The sequence below is a fragment of the Pelodiscus sinensis genome, chromosome 4, assembly GCF_049634645.1.
Source record: "Pelodiscus sinensis isolate JC-2024 chromosome 4, ASM4963464v1, whole genome shotgun sequence".
In the NCBI taxonomy this organism is placed as follows: domain Eukaryota; kingdom Metazoa; phylum Chordata; order Testudines; family Trionychidae; genus Pelodiscus; species Pelodiscus sinensis.
This window is the reverse complement of record NC_134714.1, coordinates 118929281-118950206: the sequence shown is the minus strand read 5'-3', so window position 1 is coordinate 118950206 and position 20926 is coordinate 118929281. Positions and strand designations below refer to the sequence as shown.

At 42.6% G+C, this 20926-nt stretch overlaps 1 protein-coding gene across 11 annotated transcripts in view; it reads left to right on the top strand.

Annotated features, from left to right (window-relative positions):
* Positions 1-20926, top strand: part of AP2A2 (adaptor related protein complex 2 subunit alpha 2) — a 106911-nt gene that overhangs the window by 62002 nt on the left and 23983 nt on the right. For 7 of the 11 annotated variants that reach the window (XM_075928224.1, XM_075928223.1, XM_075928217.1 and 4 more), the window contains 9 exons: positions 2225-2354; positions 3389-3490; positions 6105-6213; positions 6440-6590; positions 8887-9055; positions 12886-13023; positions 15468-15650; positions 18575-18672; positions 18880-19111. In XM_075928224.1, coding sequence (XP_075784339.1) covers positions 2225-2354; positions 3389-3490; positions 6105-6213; positions 6440-6590; positions 8887-9055; positions 12886-13023; positions 15468-15650; positions 18575-18672; positions 18880-19111 — 1312 coding nt within the window. The remainder of the gene's footprint in view (positions 1-2224; positions 2355-3388; positions 3491-6104; positions 6214-6439; positions 6591-8886; positions 9056-12885; positions 13024-15467; positions 15651-18574; positions 18673-18879; positions 19112-20926) is intronic. The other 4 variants (XM_075928225.1, XM_075928216.1, XM_075928220.1 and 1 more) reach the window with 1 other exon arrangement.

Below are 20926 nucleotides of genomic sequence, written 5' to 3'. Positions count from 1 at the left end.
ATTCTCAGGACTCAAGAGAAATGAAAACATCCAGGTAGTAACTCAATTCTGTTCCACTTTGTTGATTTAGTATTAAGTATTTTGTATGGATCCTTCTCATACATCTTTTTTCCCAAATACAAACTAGATTTTTGACTGTTTCATTGACCTTTCATCATTGTAATAGAAAAATGATTGACTGTTGCATATTCAAAAGATAATCGGATTGTGATGTGAAGCCCTCTAGATGCACTTCTTTGTGCAAAATTAATTTTATTTGTGTACTGGTTGAAACTCTCTTAACCAGGACACACTGGTCCAGCAACATCTGTGGTCCTGCAAGACCATGGGTGTTGCCAGACCAGAGAGGCCCAGTGGAGGGCTAATGCCTGGGAGTCCAGCAAGCTGGCAGGGCTGCAGGACCCCTGTGCATGCCAGCAGAGCTAGAAGGCAGGCCAGCCAGTAAGAGGGGGGAGCCAGCTTGAGAGGGCAGCGGTCAGGCCAGGGCTGGAGGAGACTGTTGGCAAGGGGTCCAGAAATGACCACCCCTAGTCTGGCAAAATCTCTGATTCGGGACCAGTTGGGTGCCGGTCCAGGGAGGTCCAACGTGTACATCCAGTGCAATGAATACACCAAAGAGTCTGTGGAAAAAATTGCATTTGATCTTGTAACTTGAGAAATTTATAATTGCACATATACAATTAAAGTTGCCTGTACATTATGATTCTAACCATTCCGAACTTAAGAGTTTGACTTTTCCACTTTAAAACTCATTCTTACAAAGATTTTTGTATGCAACTTCCTCAGTTGATTTTAATTATTTTTACCTGTTCTCATTGTGTGCAACTAACGGTCCCCTATGATGTATCCTGATCCACAAGAATCTCTTCTTCTTCCTGCTCACTGTCATGGATACTTTGGCATTTTTCAGTTGCTCCTAGTGCCATGTGCCAGTGATACTGTTGCTGTGGCATGGGCCTGGTTTATTAGAATTACAGACTAAAATCTGAGTAACCTGAAATTCCGCAACAACAACGAAACCCCAAGGGCTAAACTTCCTTTTGCTGGTCTCATGAACAATTCTGTTCAGATTGGTCTCAGCTCTGCAATGTTAAATCACCAGTGCACGTCCGTTACTTTGGTTTTCCTCATGTGCACTGGTGATTTAACATTGCAGAGCTGAGACCAATCTGAACAGAATTGTTCATGAGACCAGCAAAAGGCAGTTTAGCCATTGGGGGTGGTGGTTGTTGTGGAGTTTCAGGTTACTCAGATTTTAATCTGTAATTTTTAAAAATCAGGAGCTGTCCTTTGGCACCTTAGAGACGAAGGGTGTGTCTACATTGCAGAGCTTAACTCGAAATAAGCTATGCAAATTGGGCTATGTCAATTGTGTATCTTATTTTTAAACCGCTTATTTCAAAATAGAGCACTCTTCCTCCGACTTCCCTTATTCCTTGTACATTGAGGGTTATAGGAGTTGAGGAAGAAGTCCTCAAGCTTGACAGTATTTTGACACTATTTAGAAATAACTTCCTGCTGTGTAGATGTGGACTAAGTTATTTTGGATTAGTGCTAGTTATTTTGAAATAGTGTTGCAGTGTAGATGTACCCTAACACACATGTATAATATCATAAACTTTTGTGGGTAAAATCCACTTCATTCGATGAATTGAGGTGGCCCCCAACTTTGATGGTGATCTACAGACAGCATCTTTTGACATTTCAATTCTAGGAAATAAATATTGTAGAATATTTGTAAATCGTTTTTCAACTACAAATATCTATTTTGAGATCTTGGTTTCATGTTGATCCCCTCTCTAACTTCAAGTCATTGTTTTTGCTTTACTCTGACTTATCACATCTCTAACACCAGTGTGTTTCTATCTGTAGAATAGTTGTGTATTGTCCCTTTTAGAAGACAAGGGAGTGTTGAGAGTCTCTCTTGGTTTTTATGTTGCTAAGTAGTGTTAAGCAAGGGGTACAAAAGGAATTATGCCCATTAGCATAATTAGCCAACTTTTCAAACCGCTTATCAAAATATTTAACTTCAAATGTAAAGTAGTTGAAAGTAATTTAAATAATTAACTGGGGGAATCAAATACTGTTTAATTTTAAAAAAAACTTTCTTGTGCTGGGTTCTATTCTGGTTTCCTTACGGAGAATAGTGTTTAGTGACCTGTGAAAAGCATGAGCACGTGGTCTATTGTGTAGTTCCAAGTCTCTCTCATGTGTTACCTTGCAGAGACACCATGGATAGCGTGAAGCAGAGTGCTGCTTTGTGCTTGCTGCGTTTGTACAGAACTTCTCCTGACTTTGTTCCCATGGGAGACTGGACATCCAGGGTGGTGCATCTCCTCAATGACCAGCACTTGGTAAGCTTATGACAGCATTATTTCTTCTGGGATTCCATTCAGTGATCTAGCCCAATCACTGTAGGGGAAATCCTAGTTTCTGTCAAGATGTCAAATGAAGGAAACTGCTTAAATTGCTGGGTGACTAACCCATATCCACTATTTGCATTTTTTTGCATATCTGGTTTTTTTTAATAAAACAGGTTGAACTGTAGTTCTCCTAAAACAGGAGTGGGCAAACTACAGTCTGGGTATTTAATTCTGCCAATGGGATTACCAAACCAGTAGCATAGCAGCCCTGCCTATCCCAGCCATGCCTCACATTGCTCCTAGAAGTGACTGACCTGTCCCTGCGGCACCTGGGCACAGGGTGGGATACAGGGGTCTCTGTTAGCTGCTCCTGCCCTCCAGGTACCTTCCCTGGCAGCTTCCAATAGCTAGAAACAGGGTAATGTGGCCAATGGGAACCAGATGGGTGGTGCCTGTGGGTGGCAGCAGCACATGGCACTGCCTCCTCAGCCTCCCAGGAGCTGTTACTGGACATGTCAGCTGCTTCCCGGAATCAAGGGAGGGGCAGAGGTTCAATAGTATACTACAGCAAATGTGTCAGGCAGTAGTGCAGTAGCACTGAGCTAACAGTACTTTTCAGCAAACATAAATATCAAACAAAAATCAGTAACCAGTAAACAAAACCCAAAAATCAATAACCATTTCAACTTGGGGCTAAAAGGGAGTGTTAATGGTTCTGGGGCTATGCAGTGGGGAAAGGTGGATGGGGGGGGGGGAGGGTGAACTAAGAAGTCGCATTACTTTTCCTTTTCCTACCTGGAAAAAAAAATAATACCTTAAAATAAGATATCACTTACAACTGTGGATTAATTCAAACTGGATTTTTCCTTTAGACTTAATAGCATACACAAAAGGAAGATAATAAAATTAAGGTTAAATTTGAGTGCCAGTTACATAATAAATGTCCATTTTTCATTTGAAACTTTTAAACAATTGCAGGTGTTAAGTATATGAACAAAAATATTAGTAATTCTGTTTATTTCCAGGGTGTGGTTACTGCTGCTACCAGTCTTATCACTACCTTGGCACAGAAGAACCCGGAAGAGTTTAAAACTTCAGTCTCTTTGGCTGTCTCTAGATTAAGCAGAGTAAGTGTTTTGTTAAACAGCCATAGTGAAATGTAAGCAGGTCTGTTTAACTTTATAGATCAAATTGATTTCAACTAAGTTAAGAGCTTAGTTAGTCGGCTCTAAAACAGGCTTGCTATATTGCATCTGAAAGTGATTTCAGTTTCTGTTGAATATTAATGTTTGCAAAGTACTTGTATATGTTAATATTTTATTGGTCCATTGCTGATTAACTTAACATCCATAAACATTTCAACTTGTCGCCTGTGTCCTTCAAGGTGAAGAAATCCACTAGCACATAACATAATTGTAAGCAGTGACTTGTTACTAAAAATGTTTCCACCACACGTCCAGCCAACTTGACATTCAGAAACCATTCTCTCTCAGCATGTAGAGATACATCAGACTTCTGAGAAGTCTAAGTACTTGCTCCTCTAAAAAAGAATTGCCAGGAATTCTGTGCCTCCAAAGTGACAGACTTCAGAGCTCCATTTATTTAGCCTTTCAGTGGACTTCTAAATATTGCTGGCTGGCTGACTTATTTTTTTTAGGTTTCTTCTGTTCTAATTAAATGTTAATCTCAGTCTCAAACATATAAGAGAGGCACTTGTTGGTTGGTGGCCAAACCCTGACTACAGCGGCACTGAGTGGCAGATACTGCCTCAGGATCAAAGGTCATAGCAGTTTGGAACTCATGGCTTTGGAACTCTGGCTTTGTATAGGAGGTTCACTCTGATAGAGAACTTGCCGTTTGAAGGGCCATACTTTCTTCCAAAATAGATGATCATCTTCATTTGCCAAAGGTGTCACTGACCACACTTCATTTTGTTGGGTCTAAACTCCAACTGCTAGAAAAAAAATACTTCAAGTATGCTTACATGGTCTGCAGAACAGCCCAGGCACAAGCACGAGACAAACTCACTCAAGACATTTTAGATTGTGGCTACACTTACCCTGGTCCTGTTTGATGCTCAGCAGTACACAAGTGTCAGGTCTTCTGTTTTGTTACCATCTCAGGCTCCAGTTCAGTTGCTTTTTCTAACTGATTATTATGGCACAAGCATCTCAGTTTTTGTAGTACAGGCAGTCCTTGGGTTACGCGGATCCGACTTATGTCGGATCCGCACTTACGAATGGGGCTTTTCTTGCCCCGGAGGACGCGGGCGGCAGGACCGCCCAGACGCGCCGCGGTCCCGCCGCCTGCGTCCTCTGGTGCGAGAAAAGCTGCTCCGTGGTCTCCCTGGTCTGCTGGGGGGGGGGGGGGAGCGCTCCCAGCAGACCAGGGAGACGTGGAGCAAAGCCGCGGAGGACTGGGGCAGTGGGATCGCGGCGAGTCTCGGTCCCACCACCCGCCTCTCCCTGGTCTGCTGGGGGGGGTAGGGGGGCGGCGCAGCTGGTGCGCCCCCCTCCCGCCCCCCCCCTCCCCCCCAGCAGACCAGGCTTTTTTCAGGACACCTGGGGCAGAGCAGCTGGGGCGCTGCTGGTTGGTCCTGCAGCGCCGCTCTCGGCGCTACTGGACCAACCCGGCAGCACCCCAGCTGCTCTGCCACAGGCGTCCTGATTCAGCCGCTGCTGGTCAGTTTCAGCAGTGGCTTAATCAGGATGCCTGGGGCAGAGCAGCTTGGGTGCTCCTGGGTTGGTCCAGTAGCGCCGAGGAGCGGCGCTACTGGAGCAACCCAGCAGCACCCCAGCTGCACTGCCCCAGGCGTACACAAGTCAGCCACTGCTGAAACTGACCAGCGGCTGACTACAGGACCTGTGGTTCTTAAGTTGAATCTGTATGTAAGTCGGAACTGGCGTCCAGATTGAGCCACTGTTGAAACTCATCAGCGGCTGATTCCAGGAAGCCCGGGGTAGAGCAATTCTGCCTCGGGCTTCCTGTAGTCAGCCGCTGGTCAGTTTCAGCAGCGGCTGAGTCTGTACGCCACTTCCGACTTGCGTACAGATTCAACTTAAGAACAAACCTACAGTCCCTATCTTGTACGTAACCCGGGGACTGCCTGTATATGGGTGAGGTCTCAAAAAGCAAATGGTTGATAACCCCTGGAGTAAGGAACATTTCAGGGATCACTCTGTATATAAAGAGCCTTGAAAACCTGAATTTGAATAGCTACAAAAAATTCAAAACTGCCAAAAAAAAAAAAAAAAACCCTCCCAAAATGAAATTAATAAGCCCAGAAAAAGAGAAGCCCTGTTGACTTTTTGCAAAATGAGTTAAAGCGTATGATTCCACACTTTGCGGTCTAGAGCATCTACTGATGGATGGGTGCATGGTTTTTTTTCTCCTGCATCTGTTTTGTTTTTTAATAGACTTTCTAGTCTTCATTAAATTAGGTTTCTTTAATCCTATAAAACCAAATCTAAGCCATTTTAATTGGTGGAGTTATTGATTACTGATATTGGTACAGCTGAAACACTTCAATAGTTTATTTAGGTATATTGATTTTGAAATTTTTGTATTTGCACAATATCCTTTTATGGTAATTATTCAGCCTATTAAAAATGAAAATTTTACTTTGCATTTGTAAGCTATGGAAGAGTGTGTAAATGGATTTTCAGTCAGAAATAAAACATTTTAATAATGTCAGTGATCTTACCAACTTCTGTTGTTGAGATGCTGAATATGTTTCCACAGATTGTGACATCTGCATCAACTGATCTCCAGGATTATACTTATTATTTTGTCCCTGCTCCTTGGTTGTCTGTAAAGCTTTTGAGGCTGTTACAATGCTATCCACCTCCAGGTAATGTAAAGAATTGTGTTAGTTGTCAGCATTGTTCCCTGCAATGTATAAAGACTTCTAATTCCACACTTATGTTCATTGTACTGAATTATTTGGTAAATTTAGTGCTAACACCAACAATTTTCTTCTAAATTGGACAATAACTTAATTTGAAGGTAAGTATGCTCATTTAATCAGTTTAGAGGGAAAAAAAAGTTGTCCAACAGTTTGGTTTGTTTTTCCCCAGAAGATGCTGCGGTACGAGGTCGTCTCACAGAATGCCTGGAAACTATCCTTAACAAAGCTCAAGAGCCCCCAAAATCTAAGAAAGTGCAACACTCAAATGCAAAGAATGCTGTGCTATTTGAGGCAATAAGCTTAATTATACACCATGACAGGTGAGTCTACTACTTGTAGTGCAATGTTTAAGGCTAGCATGCTTGACATGTCATTAACATTACTTTTCCATCTAATAAAATGGTTTCATTTTCTATTATCTGGAAATTGCTGCTACTTTTTCAAGAGAGATCCCTGTAAGTGCTTCACATTAGGTCAGTGTGCCGCAGCTGAGCCTCGAAGTGGAGATTTCAGAGCTGTGCTACTGGGGCCACATATGCGCGCACCAGCAGCTGCTCGCTGGTAGGCTGCAGGCATTGCACATGCGAGAGCCTAACCACGCTCCTCAGTTCCTTCTCTACCGCCTCCAACTTCAGACGGACTCAGCAGTGCTCCCTAGCTTCTTTGCGTCTATATGATTATACTTAAAACCAGTTAAATTCATTGTAGTAGTTGATTAGTGAGTTTTAATAATTAAATAGTTCATGAGTTCAAAAAAACCCCAAAAACCTTGATTAGCATAGGGGTTTTTTGTTCTCCTAGTTAATCCCTTCCTTCAGTCCCTTACTGCTTCCATAGGCATGCCTGGCTCTCTGGGATTTAAGTGCTGCACCTCATGTATAGAGCCTATCCCGATATCGGATGGTCATTCTCAATGCGTCCGCTGGCTCAGAGAGCAGCATAACTCTTAGAAATGCTTTCATTGTGCAAAACTAAAATTGTGGGCACGGAAAGACAGAGACTTCTGCCTCGAGTTATTTTTATTAGAAAACTCTTAGACCAGCGTCTGACCTGGGCCAGCAGCCTGATGAATATAAACAGTGGGGATCCAAAAAGTGAGCCTCCTCAGCACTCCAGGGGGCTACTGCACCAAAACGACCATCTCCCTCACGGCTGGTGCTGACAGCAGCAGCGGCGGCACCGCGCCTCAGCACTTCTGACAATGGCGTTTCCGAAGCCCCCAGCGCAGATAAACAGCAGGCATATGCTAGATCACACTCTGAGGAAACCGGCTTTAAATTGCTTTTCTCATTAGCTGCAGCACTGTCCAGCACTGAAACAATCTTGCCATGCAGCATGGAGCGCGGCGCCGACCATGTTAACGGGTGCCTCAGCTGCTGCTAAGAGGTCCCTGATGCGGTGCAGGTGCCATTGTCACTGAGGCATGACTCAGCACCTCAGATAGTAGGACAAAGGCTATTGAGCATTAGACCTAACAGGGACTTATTATTCTCATCGACTTTTAATTCACCATTTTTAGAACCTGAGCACTCTCCCGCTGTTAACATCACAGAAATCACTCTCTCAGGAAAGATTTTCATCTGAATCTGACGATGACTTCTCTAGGGGTTTTTCATTAGAGAATTCTTCTTACACAGATCAGTGTATTTACTCTTCAAGGTTTGAGCTTATGCCTTCATACTATGGCAATCTCTGGGTACCTCCTCCTGAGTCCTACCTTTACTGGCAATACTGGAACAAATGGCAATATCAGAAACACCAGCATGGCCAGTGGCAACACAATGCAATATACCCCCTCCAAACAAATACAAGAAGGAGACCCACTTACACAGGAGGCAACACCCCCTCATGACCAAAATGACACCCCCCCCCACACAGTGGAGGGAGGCTCTCTGGCCCCTGCTTCAACTACTTCAGATGACACTGCACATTTCCAAGCCCTTTTTAAATGTGTAGCTGCTGAATTAAACATTCCTTTTCAAGAGGTTGTGGAAAATCAGCATGAGCTAACAGATATAGTACACTCAGTAATACCATGAAAAATAGCATTGCCAATTAATCCAGCAATAATGGAACTGGCAAAGATGGTGTGGCAAACTCCGGCATCAATTTCTTTTACAGCTAAGAGAACAGATAAGAAATACTATGTCCCACCTAAGGGATCTGAATTTCCTTTTTCTTACCAAGCACCTAATTCCTTCTTGGTGGAAGCTGCACAACAAAAATCCAAGCAGCAACAATACCGGTCTACTCTATCGGACCGTGACAACAAAAGGCTTGACGCATTTGGGCGCAAGAAATATATGTCTTTTGCTTTACAATTTTGCATTTCGAATTATGCAGCTTTATTGAGCAAATACGATTACAGAAATTACACCCCCTGCCTCTGTAATTTCCACTCCAACTCATCTGATGAAGTGGATTTTACTCTCAAAAGCTTATGCCCTAACAAATCCCTTGGTCTCTAAGGTGCCATAGGACGACTCATTGTTTTTGTAGATACAGACTTGGTTACTCCTGAGACTTTTTTACTCTAGGTAATTACTCCACAGGTGTTTTATTATTTTTCTAATTTGTTGCTTTTTACCCTCTTTCACTTTCTCTCCTGTTGTGTAGTGAGCCAAACCTGCTAGTCCGGGCCTGTAATCAACTAGGACAGTTCTTGCAGCACCGGGAGACTAATCTGCGTTATCTAGCACTGGAAAGCATGTGCACACTTGCCAGCTCTGAATTTTCCCATGAAGCTGTAAAAACTCATATAGAAACAGTTATCAATGCTTTGAAGGTAAATATCAAGCGTTTAAAAATTCTGGAACATTCTGCATCAGTTTTGAATCTGTTGCTCTTGTCCGAAGCTCATCAGAGTAGTCATATTGAGTTTTCTTAAATCACACAAATAATATTCAAATGGCAGGAGACAAGACTTGAAAGGAATGAAGTATTCATCTGTAATGTCCAGTACTGTAGGTTTTTATCAGTGGATAGATGTTGAAATTGCAGTTGTGACTTAAACCTTGAATGGGGTACTATTCTAGGCACAATTGTAATTCAGGTAGCCACTGATTAAATGCCAACTAATGAACTTGCCCTTGTGTTAAGATTCCAAAAACAGCACAGAATTAGTTTTATCAGATATCTTGGTTTCTTCAGTGTTTTGCCCAGCAGCACTTCTGAAGTGTGTTGCATAACAGCAGAAGAATGACCATACTGGGTCAGACCAAAGTTTGGTTTAGCCCAGTATCCTGTCTTCTGACAGTGGCCAGTGCTAGGGATGTTAAAGGAAACTGTTTAACTGATTATCCTGTAAATATTTAGGCTTACTGGAATGCTTACTGAGTAACTGGTTTCATGGCTAACTACGGCAAGCTGGAGCAGCCCTGGCTGAGTCCAGCTTACCATGGTGTGGGGGCCAGGGGTAAGCAGGCAGGACAACCAGAACCCTGCATGGGATGAGAGGTGGGACACCAGCTTTTCCGACGCAGGATGGGAGCAGCCTGGCAGGACTCCGGCCCTAGCCCTGCAGGCAGTTAAACTGGTGAAATGTTAACATTTTAGTTGAACCAGTTAACTATTTATAAACACTTTTTTACATCCCTACCTGGGGACCCCATTCATTCCCAGATTCTGGCAAACAGAGGCTAGGGACACCATTTCTGTCCATCCTGGCTACTAGCCATTGATGGACCTAGCCATGAATTTATCTAGTTCTTCACTTTTGGCCTTCACGACATCAGATATTTTTCTTCTAAATTTATAAGATGGCCTGCATGCTCTGGTTAGTCACAGCAAGTACCCTTAACACATTTATTTGCAACTTCTATTAATGTTGAATGTCTGATTTTTAAATCCCCCGACTGACAGAACAAGGGGCAAAAATTAACTATCTGGCCATCTTAGTAATGCTCATAGGGTGGCAAATATTTAATTCTATACAAAGACATAACCGGCTATAAGAGTTAAAAAGTCTAGTAGTATCTCTATATTACATGGTAGTTTATTGATTTGATATTTCTCTTAAATGAAGTACCTTTCTTGTCATCCAGGCATTTGTACACATTTTCAAATATAGCTTAGAAAAACAAAATAAAATAATTGAAATAGCTGAAATTTTTTACACAATAACTTGTGCCCAAAATAAACCATTGAGGCCTCAACTAATCCCTTCCCTAGTTGTGTGATAAATGTGAGAATGAAGCAGCAACTTTGGCAAACGCTACTAGATTCTTGGTTGCAGAATGAACTTGTATAATACCTCTGTGTAGGAATAATACAGATAATAACTGTGGCAGTTGTTATAATCAAGGCTTAACAATAATATAAAATACAGGACTATGTAGCACTTTAAAGACTAACAAGATGGTTTATTAGATGATGAGCTTTCGTGGGCCAGACCCACTTCCTCAGATCAAATAGTGGAAGAAAATAGTCACAGCCATATATACCAAAGGATACAATTAAAAAAAAGTAACATATATGAAAAGGACAAATCACATTTCAGAACAGAAGGGGGATGCGGAGGGTGGGGGGGAGAAAAGGAAGATGAATGCCTGTGAGTTAATGATATTAGAGGTGGGGAAGGGTAGTTGTCTGTGAGTTAATAGTATTAGAGGTGATAATTGGGGAAGCTATCTTTGTAATGGATAAGATAGCTGGGGTCTTTGTCAGCCCCCCTGCGGAGAGTGTTGAATTTTAGCATGAATGCCAGTTCAGAGGATTCCCTTTCAAGTGCAGATTTGAATGTCTTCTGAAGTAGGATGCATGTGATTAGGTCATTGAGACAGTGTCCTTTCTGGTTGAAATGGCAAGCAACTGTTTTTTCTTTGTGATCCTGTCTAATGTCTGTTTTGTGGGCATTGATTCTTTGGCGAAATGTCTGAGATGTTTGTCCAATGTACATAGCAGACAGACACTTTCGGCACATGATAGCATAGATTATATTTCTGGAGGCGCAGGAATATGTATTCTTGATCTTATAACTCACTTGGTTAGGCCCAATAATGGTGTCAGCAGAGTGAATATGTGGACAAAGCTGGCAGCGGGGTTTGTTGCAAGGGAAAGTACCAGGGTTGGTATTAGTGTGGTATGTCCTGTGGTTGTTGGTAAGAATCATCTTGAGGTTAGGTGGTTGTCTATAGGAGACTATGGGTCTGTCTCCCAGAGCTTCTTGGAGTTTAGTGTCCTGTTCCAGTATAGGCTGTAATTTATTGATAATGTGTTGGACAGGTTTAAGTTGGGAGCTGTAGGTGATGACAAGTGGTGTTCTATTCTTGGTTTTCTTGGGTCTGTCTTGTAGTAGATGGTTTCTAGGTATTCGTTTGGCTCTTTCAATTTGCTTTTTTATTTCTCCAGGTGGGTAGTTGAGGTTTATAAATGCTTGGTAGAGATCCTGAACTTTCTGGTCTCTGTCAGTGGGATTAGAGCAGATGCAGTTGTATCGAAGGGCTTGGCTATAGATGATGGATCGTATGGTGTGTGCTGGATGGGAGCTGGAAGCATGTAGGTAACTGTATGAGTCAGTGGGTTTTCTGTAGAGGGTGGTGTCTAATTTTCCATTGTTGATTTGTACTGTGGTGTCCAGGAAATGGATCTCTCGTGTGGAATGGTCCAGGCTGAAGTTAATGGTGGGGTGTAGGTTGTTGAAATCTCTGTGGAATGTCTCCAGTGTTTCTTGGCCATGCGTCCAGATCATAAAGATGTCATCGATGTAGCGTAAGTAGAGAAGGGGTAAAAGAAGATGGGAGTTGAGGAAACATTGTTCTAGGTCAGCCATAAAGATATTAGCATACTGTGGGGCCAAGCGTGTACCCTTGGCTGTGCCGCTGATCTGGAGGTATAAGTTGTTCTCAAACTGGAAATAATTGTGGGTGAGAACAAAGATACATAGGTCTGCTATCAGGTTGGCAGTGGTGTCCTCTGGGATAGTGTTTCTAATAGCTTGTAATCCGTCTTCATGTGGGATGTTGGTGTATAGTGCTTACACCATCCTTGCCACCATGGATGTAATATTGGGGAGGTTATTGATGTTTTGTAGTTGCCTTAGGAAGTCACTAGTGTCTTGGAGATAGCTGGGGGTGTTGGTTGCGTAGGGTTTGAGAGAGTCTACATAGCTGGATAGACCAGTAGTGAGTGTGCCAATACCAGAGATGATGGGGTGTCCGGGGTGTCCAGGTTTAGGGATCTTGGGAAGCAGATAGAAAAAACTCACAGGCATTCACCTCCCATCCCCCCCGCATCCCCCTTCTGTTCTGAAATGTGATTTGTCCTTTTCATATGTGTTCATTTTTTTTAATTGTATCCTTTGGTATATATGGCTGTGACTATTTTCTTCCACTATTTGATCTGAGGAAGTGGGTCTGGCCCACGAAAGCTCATCATCTAATAAACCATCTTGTTAGTCTTTAAAGTGCTACATAGTCCTGTATTTTGTTTCAGCTACACCAGACTATCACTATTCTAACAATAATATAGTGTTCATTGTGAAAGCTGCATCTTTTCAGTAAATTATCTACATTTTGCAAATGGAGGTGAAGTAATTTTGGATTCTCTTGCCTTTTGCATGATTTTTAGTAGAACTTCTGCTTTGAGTGAGCATTATGGCTGTGGTTTCTCTTACAGACTGAAAGGGATGTGAGCGTAAGACAAAGAGCAGTAGACCTCCTGTATGCCATGTGTGACCGAAGCAATGCCCAGCAGATTGTTGCCGAAATGCTAAATTACTTGGAGACTGCTGATTATTCCATTCGAGAAGAAATTGTGAGTTATTTGTGTCCCTTTCACCAATTTCTGATAACCTGTGTTGGGAAACACAGCATGCAATTGGATGTTGTGTAATCTCTCTCTATTAAAGATATTTTCAAGGTAGCAAAAAATAAAAACATGGGATCTGAAAGGCTGTTGTAGTCTAATAATTTATCCTTCTATTATTAGTGTTCTGACCTTGGGAGGAGTATATTAAAAATTGTCCTGCATTTTGCTTCAAATACCCCAGACTAACACGGCTACATTTCTATCACTATATTAAAAATGAAACTCTTGTTTTCAAATTGTGGATGATGCAGAACTGTATGCTGTACTGTAAAATTTCCTTCACTGACCTGAAGATTTTGTATTAGGTTAGTGTTAAATAGAACAATATGCAACAGAGTTCCAGTTTGTTTATAAACTCAGTGTGATTAAAGCAGTGACAATTTATTTAGTATTAGCGCACATACCTGGCATTTCTCAGGACCTTAAGGAAGGAATCAGGGTAGGGTCCTGGGGCAGTGCAGGAGTCAGAGCTGTGGGGTGAGGAGAAGCTCTAGGCAGAGGACTGAGGGTGTGTGTGTGTGTGTGTGTGTGTGTGTGTGTGTGTGTGTGTCTGTATAGATGAAAGGGTGGGGGAAAGTCTGAAGCCCCTCCTAGAATCTTATCAGGTTGCTTGTTTTTCCCCTTCCTGTTCCTTTCAGGGACAGCTTATTTGCCCCCTGCACTCCTCATCCAGAGTCACGAATGCAGCAACCTGTGCACTTTCCCCTTGTTCCCTGAGGAAGGGGAACAGCCAGCTATGTCCTCATACAGATCTTGGGGGAATCCTGCTGGGGCTCTTGTACATTTCAAAGGCAGAACATGGAAGTGATTATCGACTAGTTGAGTAATCAATGGAAATTCCATCCACTACTTGACTAGCAGATTAATCACTACTTAACAGCCCTATTTCTGATGGGCAGAGGCTAGCGACACCATTCCTGCCCATGCTTGCTAATAGCCCTTGATGTATCCCTGTTCTTTTAATAGTTCCAAAACACAGAACTGTCTTTCAATCCAGAGCACTTCTTGGAAATCAATACTGTAAATGAGGTTAGAGTTAAAGGAAATAGAAGTACTCATGTATTTTCTTGGCACCCTAAACATACTGGAAAGATTTGAGTGAAGATTAGTAATTGAAATGTCTATTCTGGGCTACCTGCTGTAGTATTAAGTATTGGCCTCCAGAACCCACTGATCGCTATAACCCTTTAAGGCTTTTGCTTGTGTGTATGTTTTTTCTGTGCTGGCAATCTGGAAATATTTTTTTCCCCTCTGTAGAATTGTAGCAAATTGAGTTCTCTGATCAAGCATCCTTAGTTGGCTGGTTTAAATTGATCAAAGATCTCACTTCTTGTACTGTCGTATTAGTCCAGGTTGAGGACAGAGTTTAATTACACACATAAAGGATACGATAGTTTGATACATAATAGTCCAAAAAAGGTATCCGTAATAGCAGTTTTCGAAAAAAGAATAAACAAGTTAAAGCAGACTATCTCCAGGCTGCTGCATGTATGACGAATGCACTCTGACATTCAGATCTATATTTTTCTATGCTGCTTGGCCTGCCTTTATTACAAGCCCAGTTGTGTATTTAGGCAAAACTCCCACTAACATTCTATAAGGCCTTTCTTTATTTGAACAAGGATTTCTGAAAGCTTGCCACTATATACTGTTTTCTACATTACTCATGGACTCCATGCTTATTTGTGAACAACTCTTCACATTAATTTTTTTGTCTTGGATTATACAGTAAATTTCTGATAATCCAGCACCTTTAGGACCCAGGGGGTGTCGGATTATCCGATATGCTGGACTATCGGAAGGGGGGGCTATGAGGCGTCTGGGGTAGGATGGGGGGATGCTACCCCATACCCCTCATAGCCCCCCCCTTCCGATAGTCCGGCTCTGCCCCAGGCGTCCCCGATTCAGCTGCTGCTGGTCAGTTTCAGCAGCGGCTGAATTGGTGACGCCTGGGGCAGAGCAGCTGGGGTGCTGCTTGGTTGGTCCGGTAGCACCACTATTCGGCGCTGCAAGACCAACCCAGCAGCACCTCAGCTGCTCTTGGGGACGCCTGGGACAGAGCAGCTGGGGTGCTGCTGGGTTGGTCCCGCAGCCCTGAGGGGGGCAGCACTATGGGACCAACCCTGCAGCACTCTAGCTGCTCTGCCCCCGGCTTCCCCGATTCAGCTGCTGGTCAGTTTCAGCAGCGGCTGAATCAGGGAAGCCAGGCGTAGAGCAGCTCCAATTGTTCAGCAGCTGGAGCACTTCTGGGTTCCTGATGGTGCCGGACCATCAGAAGTGCATGCCGGAGCATTGGGTGCCGGACCAATGGAGTTTTACTGTACCTTTTAGCTAAGGATACCTTTTCTTTGGAGATTTCTTAATTTACTTCTGTTTCCTGTTTTGGTCAGGTACTGAAGGTTGCAATTTTAGCTGAAAAGTATGCCGTGGATTATACCTGGTATGTGGATACAATCTTGAATTTGATTCGTATTGCTGGGGACTATGTCAGTGAAGAGGTGTGGTACAGAGTTATTCAGATTGTGATTAACCGGGACGATGTGCAAGGATATGCAGCAAAGACAGTCTTTGAGGTAAGTGACGGGTTTTTTTACATTTCTAAGATGAAAAGTCCTATGCTTCTGTATCTGAGTGGAAATTAGACATCATAATATCTAATTGGAAACAATATTCGTGTTCAGAATTCCCAATGAAATGTTGATGGCAATTAAACAGCAGTCCTCGAAAGAGAAGAATGACTTCAGCCATGCACTGTTGAAGCTTTGTGTCTTGAATCTATGGATAGTTTTGTTTTGTACCAGAGACCAAAATTCGTGGGAAACCTCTATTTCTGATTTGGTTTTTCCTTGCATTTCATAGGAAATGCACAAGACCTGGAGTACTTGTTGTTTATAAAGCTCCTATATTCAGAATGGTTTTACAAACACCTTTCTGGTGGTACTGATAGTGAACACCCTTTAATCCAAGTACATAGTAGTTCTGAGGCTATTCCATAAAGGCAATATCTAGTAAACGTGAGACTTAAGCAAGCTTAAAACAAGCAGCTGATTTCTTCCATTTTATTAGATGGTATCATCATCTTATCCTTTTTCTACATGGTCATATCACACATACAAAAATATAACCTTGAATTACTTTCTTGTGCTTCAGAAATATTGTGTTCATTGTTGTACCTCGCCTATCAAATTTTCAATAGCAAAGTAAAGGATGTAGCATTATGGTGCTGCCTGCTTGGAAGCAAAGAGAAAGTCCTGAACTTGCACCCAAGATTCCTCCTGCATCTCCTGCTCATCTTGCTGTCTTGTCAGGGCTCTATGGAATTAGGGGAAAAGAAAACAAGGACAAATGCAGCTCGAGACAGCTCCCTGCATGGTGTCAGAACAATCAGCACTAAGAGATGGTGCTCAGTCGGGTACTGTGACTCTCACCTTCTGTTAAGTGTTGAGATGAGATGCTAAAATATCAGTCATGATTTCACTGGCTCTGTAGTGATTCAGTTGCTACTAGACTATAAACCTGGTTATTGATTCTTTTCCTCTGCGTTCTCAGTGGATGTTGCCTGAGATTCTAGACTTGTTCTTTCTGGGCCTGTGTTCTATATCCACCTTAGCCTTTGGTGTGCTTCACACTAGTATCAGATCTGGAAGATATTCATTAGTTGCTCGGATACCAGGAATGTTGCTGTCCAGATTTGGTAACGCCAGTGTCCCGGGACTTCACAGTTGAATTTCAAAAACCATAAGTCATTTAGTGATCCCTAAGCAGGATATGACCCTCATCCTGCAGATGTGTTGAATATCCTGTTTGAGTTCTTAGAGCAGATTCTGTTTCCTTTAGATGATTTACCTTTATTGCTGTAATCCTTGTCCAGATGAGAGAGTTGAACTTTCCTATTTCTTGTTGCCCGCCTTTCTGGAAAGCCAGATTTATTATTTTTTTCCAGCATCCTTGGGGATTTATTCCAGAGAGGAATACTGGATTGCCCCTTCACAAATTTCATGCTTATAACTATGACACAATACTACTCTTGTATGTTGAGGATGTTCTCCAGTCCAGTTCTCAATGGGTACGAAGAAGCTGATCAACTGTTTTACAGCTGTAGCAAGGGAAAGGTTACAGATGAGTTTATTTTTAGGTGGATCTGAGGTCACACTTAGTCTGGTATGCCTCATCCTGAGTTGAGGCCATTTAATTTGGGAAACCTTCACTTCAGAGATGAAAAGCTTCAATGTTTTAACTTCTTCTTTCTCCGTAGTGGTACCATAAAATACTTTCCTAATATTCACTATTGTAGGATGGCAGAATAGGAAAATAACTGTTGCTAGTCAATAACTTTCTCTTTTCCCATTGCCTGTCTTATGCATATTGCTACCTATGCATATTCCACTTTGTATGTATGGGACACAATGTGTTACCTGCAAAAGCGACGAGGAGTCCTGTGGCACCTTAAAGACTAACTGAAGTGTAGGAGCATAAGCTTTCGTGGGCAAAGACCCACTTCGTCAGATGCATGTAGTGGAAATTTCCAGAGGCAGGAATAAATATGCAGGCCAGGATCAGGCTGGAGATGACCAGGTGGATCCAATCAAGGAGGATGAGGCCCACTTCTAGCAGCTGATCTGGAGGTGTGAATTCCAAGACAGCAGAAGCTGCTTTTGTAGTTAACAAGCCATTCACAGTCTTTGTTTAATCCAGAGTTGATTGTGTCAAACTTAAAGATGAACTGTAGCTCAGCAGTTTCTCTTTGAAGTCTGGTCCTGAAGTTTTTTTGCTGCAGGATGGCTACTTTTAGATCTGCAATTGTGTGTCCAGGAAGATTGAAGTGTTCCCCTACAGGTTTTTGTATGTTGCCATTCCTAATATCCGATTTGTGTCCATTGATTCTTTTACGTAGGGACTGTCCTGTTTGGCCGATGTATATAGCAGTGGGGCATTGTTGGCACATGATGGCATATATTACATTGGTGGATGTGCAGGAGAATCTACCAGTGACAGTATGGCTGATCTGGTTAGGTCCTGTGATGGTGTTGCTGGTGTATATATGTGGGCAGAGTTGGCACCGAGGTTTGTTGCAAGGATTGGTTCCTGAGTTCGAGTTATTATGGTGCGGTGTGTAGTTGCTGGTGAGAATATGCTTCAGGTTGGCGGGTTGTCTGTGGGCAAGGACCGGCCTACCTCCCAAGGCCTGTGAAAGCGAGGGATCATTGTCCAGGATGGGTTGAAGATCACTAATGATGCGTTGGAGAGGTTTTAGCTGGGGACTGTAGGTGATGGCCAGTGGTGTTCTGTTGGTTTCAGTGTGTTACCTGGCAGCTCTTTGCAAACATTCAAATGCTTTATGGTTCATGCTTATGAACATTTCTCCTAAAGGTTGCAAAGTAAAATAACATCACTATACTGATTATATAGAGCAACATAATAGTCTGTCTTTTGGTCATATCATTGATCCTTGATTAAATTATTTGTCTAATGGTTTTGACTGAATGCTCTTTTACAGGCCCTTCAGGCACCAGCATGCCATGAAAATCTGGTAAAAGTAGGTGGTTACATCCTGGGAGAATTTGGAAATCTAATAGCTGGTGACCCAAGATCCAGGTACAAATACCACCTTCTAAAACAGACCATTTCATATATTATAATTGTTTATCATGGAATCTTAATGCATTTTTCACAATGAATTCTTCTTCCCCTATCAGGTATTATAGTGATCATACAGCTAAGTGTTGAACTGTTACTTTTAACTAATGCGTGTGAGTTATGATCTCTAGAAAACTGAACAAACTATATTTTTTCTTCCTTAAGTCCTCTGATTCAGTTCAACTTGCTGCATTCCAAGTTTCATCTGTGTAGTGTCCCCACCCGTGCACTGCTTCTGTCTACCTACATCAAGTTTGTGAACCTATTTCCAGAAATCAAAACTACCATTCAAGATGTACTGCGCAGTGACAGTCAACTGAAGAATGCTGATGTTGAACTACAACAGAGAGCCGTTGAGTATCTGAGGCTCAGTACCATTGCTAGTACTGATATCTTGGTAGGTAGATCTGTTAAATATGGAAAATTCTTTGCAAGTGGGTGACTATCCAATCCAATTCTAGATCTTCTGCCTGGACAGGATTCTACTTAAATGTTTTAGTGGATGTTGCTCAGTAAATAAACAGCCTAGACCTTTAAGATCAAGTTAAAGTAGCCCAGTATTGTCTTGTGCTTTTCCAGAAGATCGAGTTCTGCAACATTGTAAAGGTAGGATATAAAGCAGATGTAAACTTCTGAAACAGAGTATAGGGATGCATGCTACTCTGGCAACCCAGCCTTAACTCTGCCCTTCGGATCTGGCAGTAGTTACAGGAATGGTTCAATACGTGTGGAGCTATAGTAGGTAAACTTGAAGAGTCTATGGGAAAGTGCTGGCAAGTGTTAATATTGGTTTGCAAGGGTGGTGTATATCTTAACTTGTGTTCTTGTGTTAATTTTCGGAGATTACAGTGTAACTCATCTTGATGATCTGGAGTGGCATGAAGCCTCATCAGGCAACATTAATGCCGTATCAAAGTGTTTTGATCCAATAAAGCCCTTCCCACCTCCATCTTCCTTTTTGTTTCTGCTTTGTTAATATTTTTGAGCTCCTAAAGAGCAATGGTTAGAGGCATGGCAATTTCACTGAAGGATCATAGTAAAAATATTTTTGGAAGGTCAGTTCATTAGTTGTAGCCATTGAATTGGGTTTAAAAATCAGTGTTTGGATCATTCCTTATATTAAGGGTGGTGTGCACAGAAAAGTTACATCAACATAGTAGGGATGTGAAGGGTTAACCAATGGGTTTCCAGCCCCATGGATCCTATTGCAGGCAGGGGCACTCCAGCCCAGCTGGAGCAGCCCCTCTTCACACTGGGCCTAGCAGTACACTTGCTGGAGCAGCCTCTCTGTCCAGTCCCCCTTTAATCGGTTAACTGTTTAAATATTACGATTAACCAATTAAATGGGATTTTACATCACTATAGCACAGCTATCTTATAGGATGAGGGTTTTTCATGCCAAAGAGATTCTATTAAGCTGATCTAACTCCTTGTGTAGACAGTGCTACGACAATGAAATAATTCTTCCATCAGTCTGGCTACTGCCTTCAGGCAGGTGGATTACCTACAGAAGAGGTTGTCAGACTGAGGACATGAAATATATTAACTGAGTAAGGGATGAGAAGCCACTTAACCTTTAGAGCAGGGAGTCTGGAGAGCAGTGGCTGCTGGATGAGCATGCAGCTTTGAAGGCAGTACTGTCGACCGCAGCACTGAAGTGAAGGTGGCAATGCCATACCAAGCCATCCTTTTCTGTGTTGCTGCTGCTGGCTGTGGCCCTGCCTTTATAGCTGGTCACCTGTGTGGCAGCTACTGCTCTCCACTCTGCCTTCAGAGTTGGGCAGCTGTATACATGCTTATATGGGGGGAGGGATGTGGGTGTGTGAAATGCTACAGGAACAAAGAAGGGGAAAATGATCAAATAAGTTTAAGAACAACTGATCCTACAGCAATGGTGGAACCCCTCCCTTTGCTGTAGTGTCTGTTCTCAAGCACTAGTGCAGCACAGCTGTGCCGCTGTAGCACTTGTGCCGATATGACCTAAGGATTTTTTGTTAGTGTGTGCTAGCCCCTCAGTAGTTGTCAGAGCACAGCCCTAGTGGGTGAAGATGAGTAAAAAGGTAGAGACCCTGAATTGCTTCAACAGCTCTTACACATTTCACCTCACAGTTCCAACCCCATTCTCACCCCATTGTACTCCCTTGCCCTACACCAAAAAAAGTTAGGAATGTGAATGTTAGAGTGGCTGTGTATTAGGAATCTGTTGAGCAAA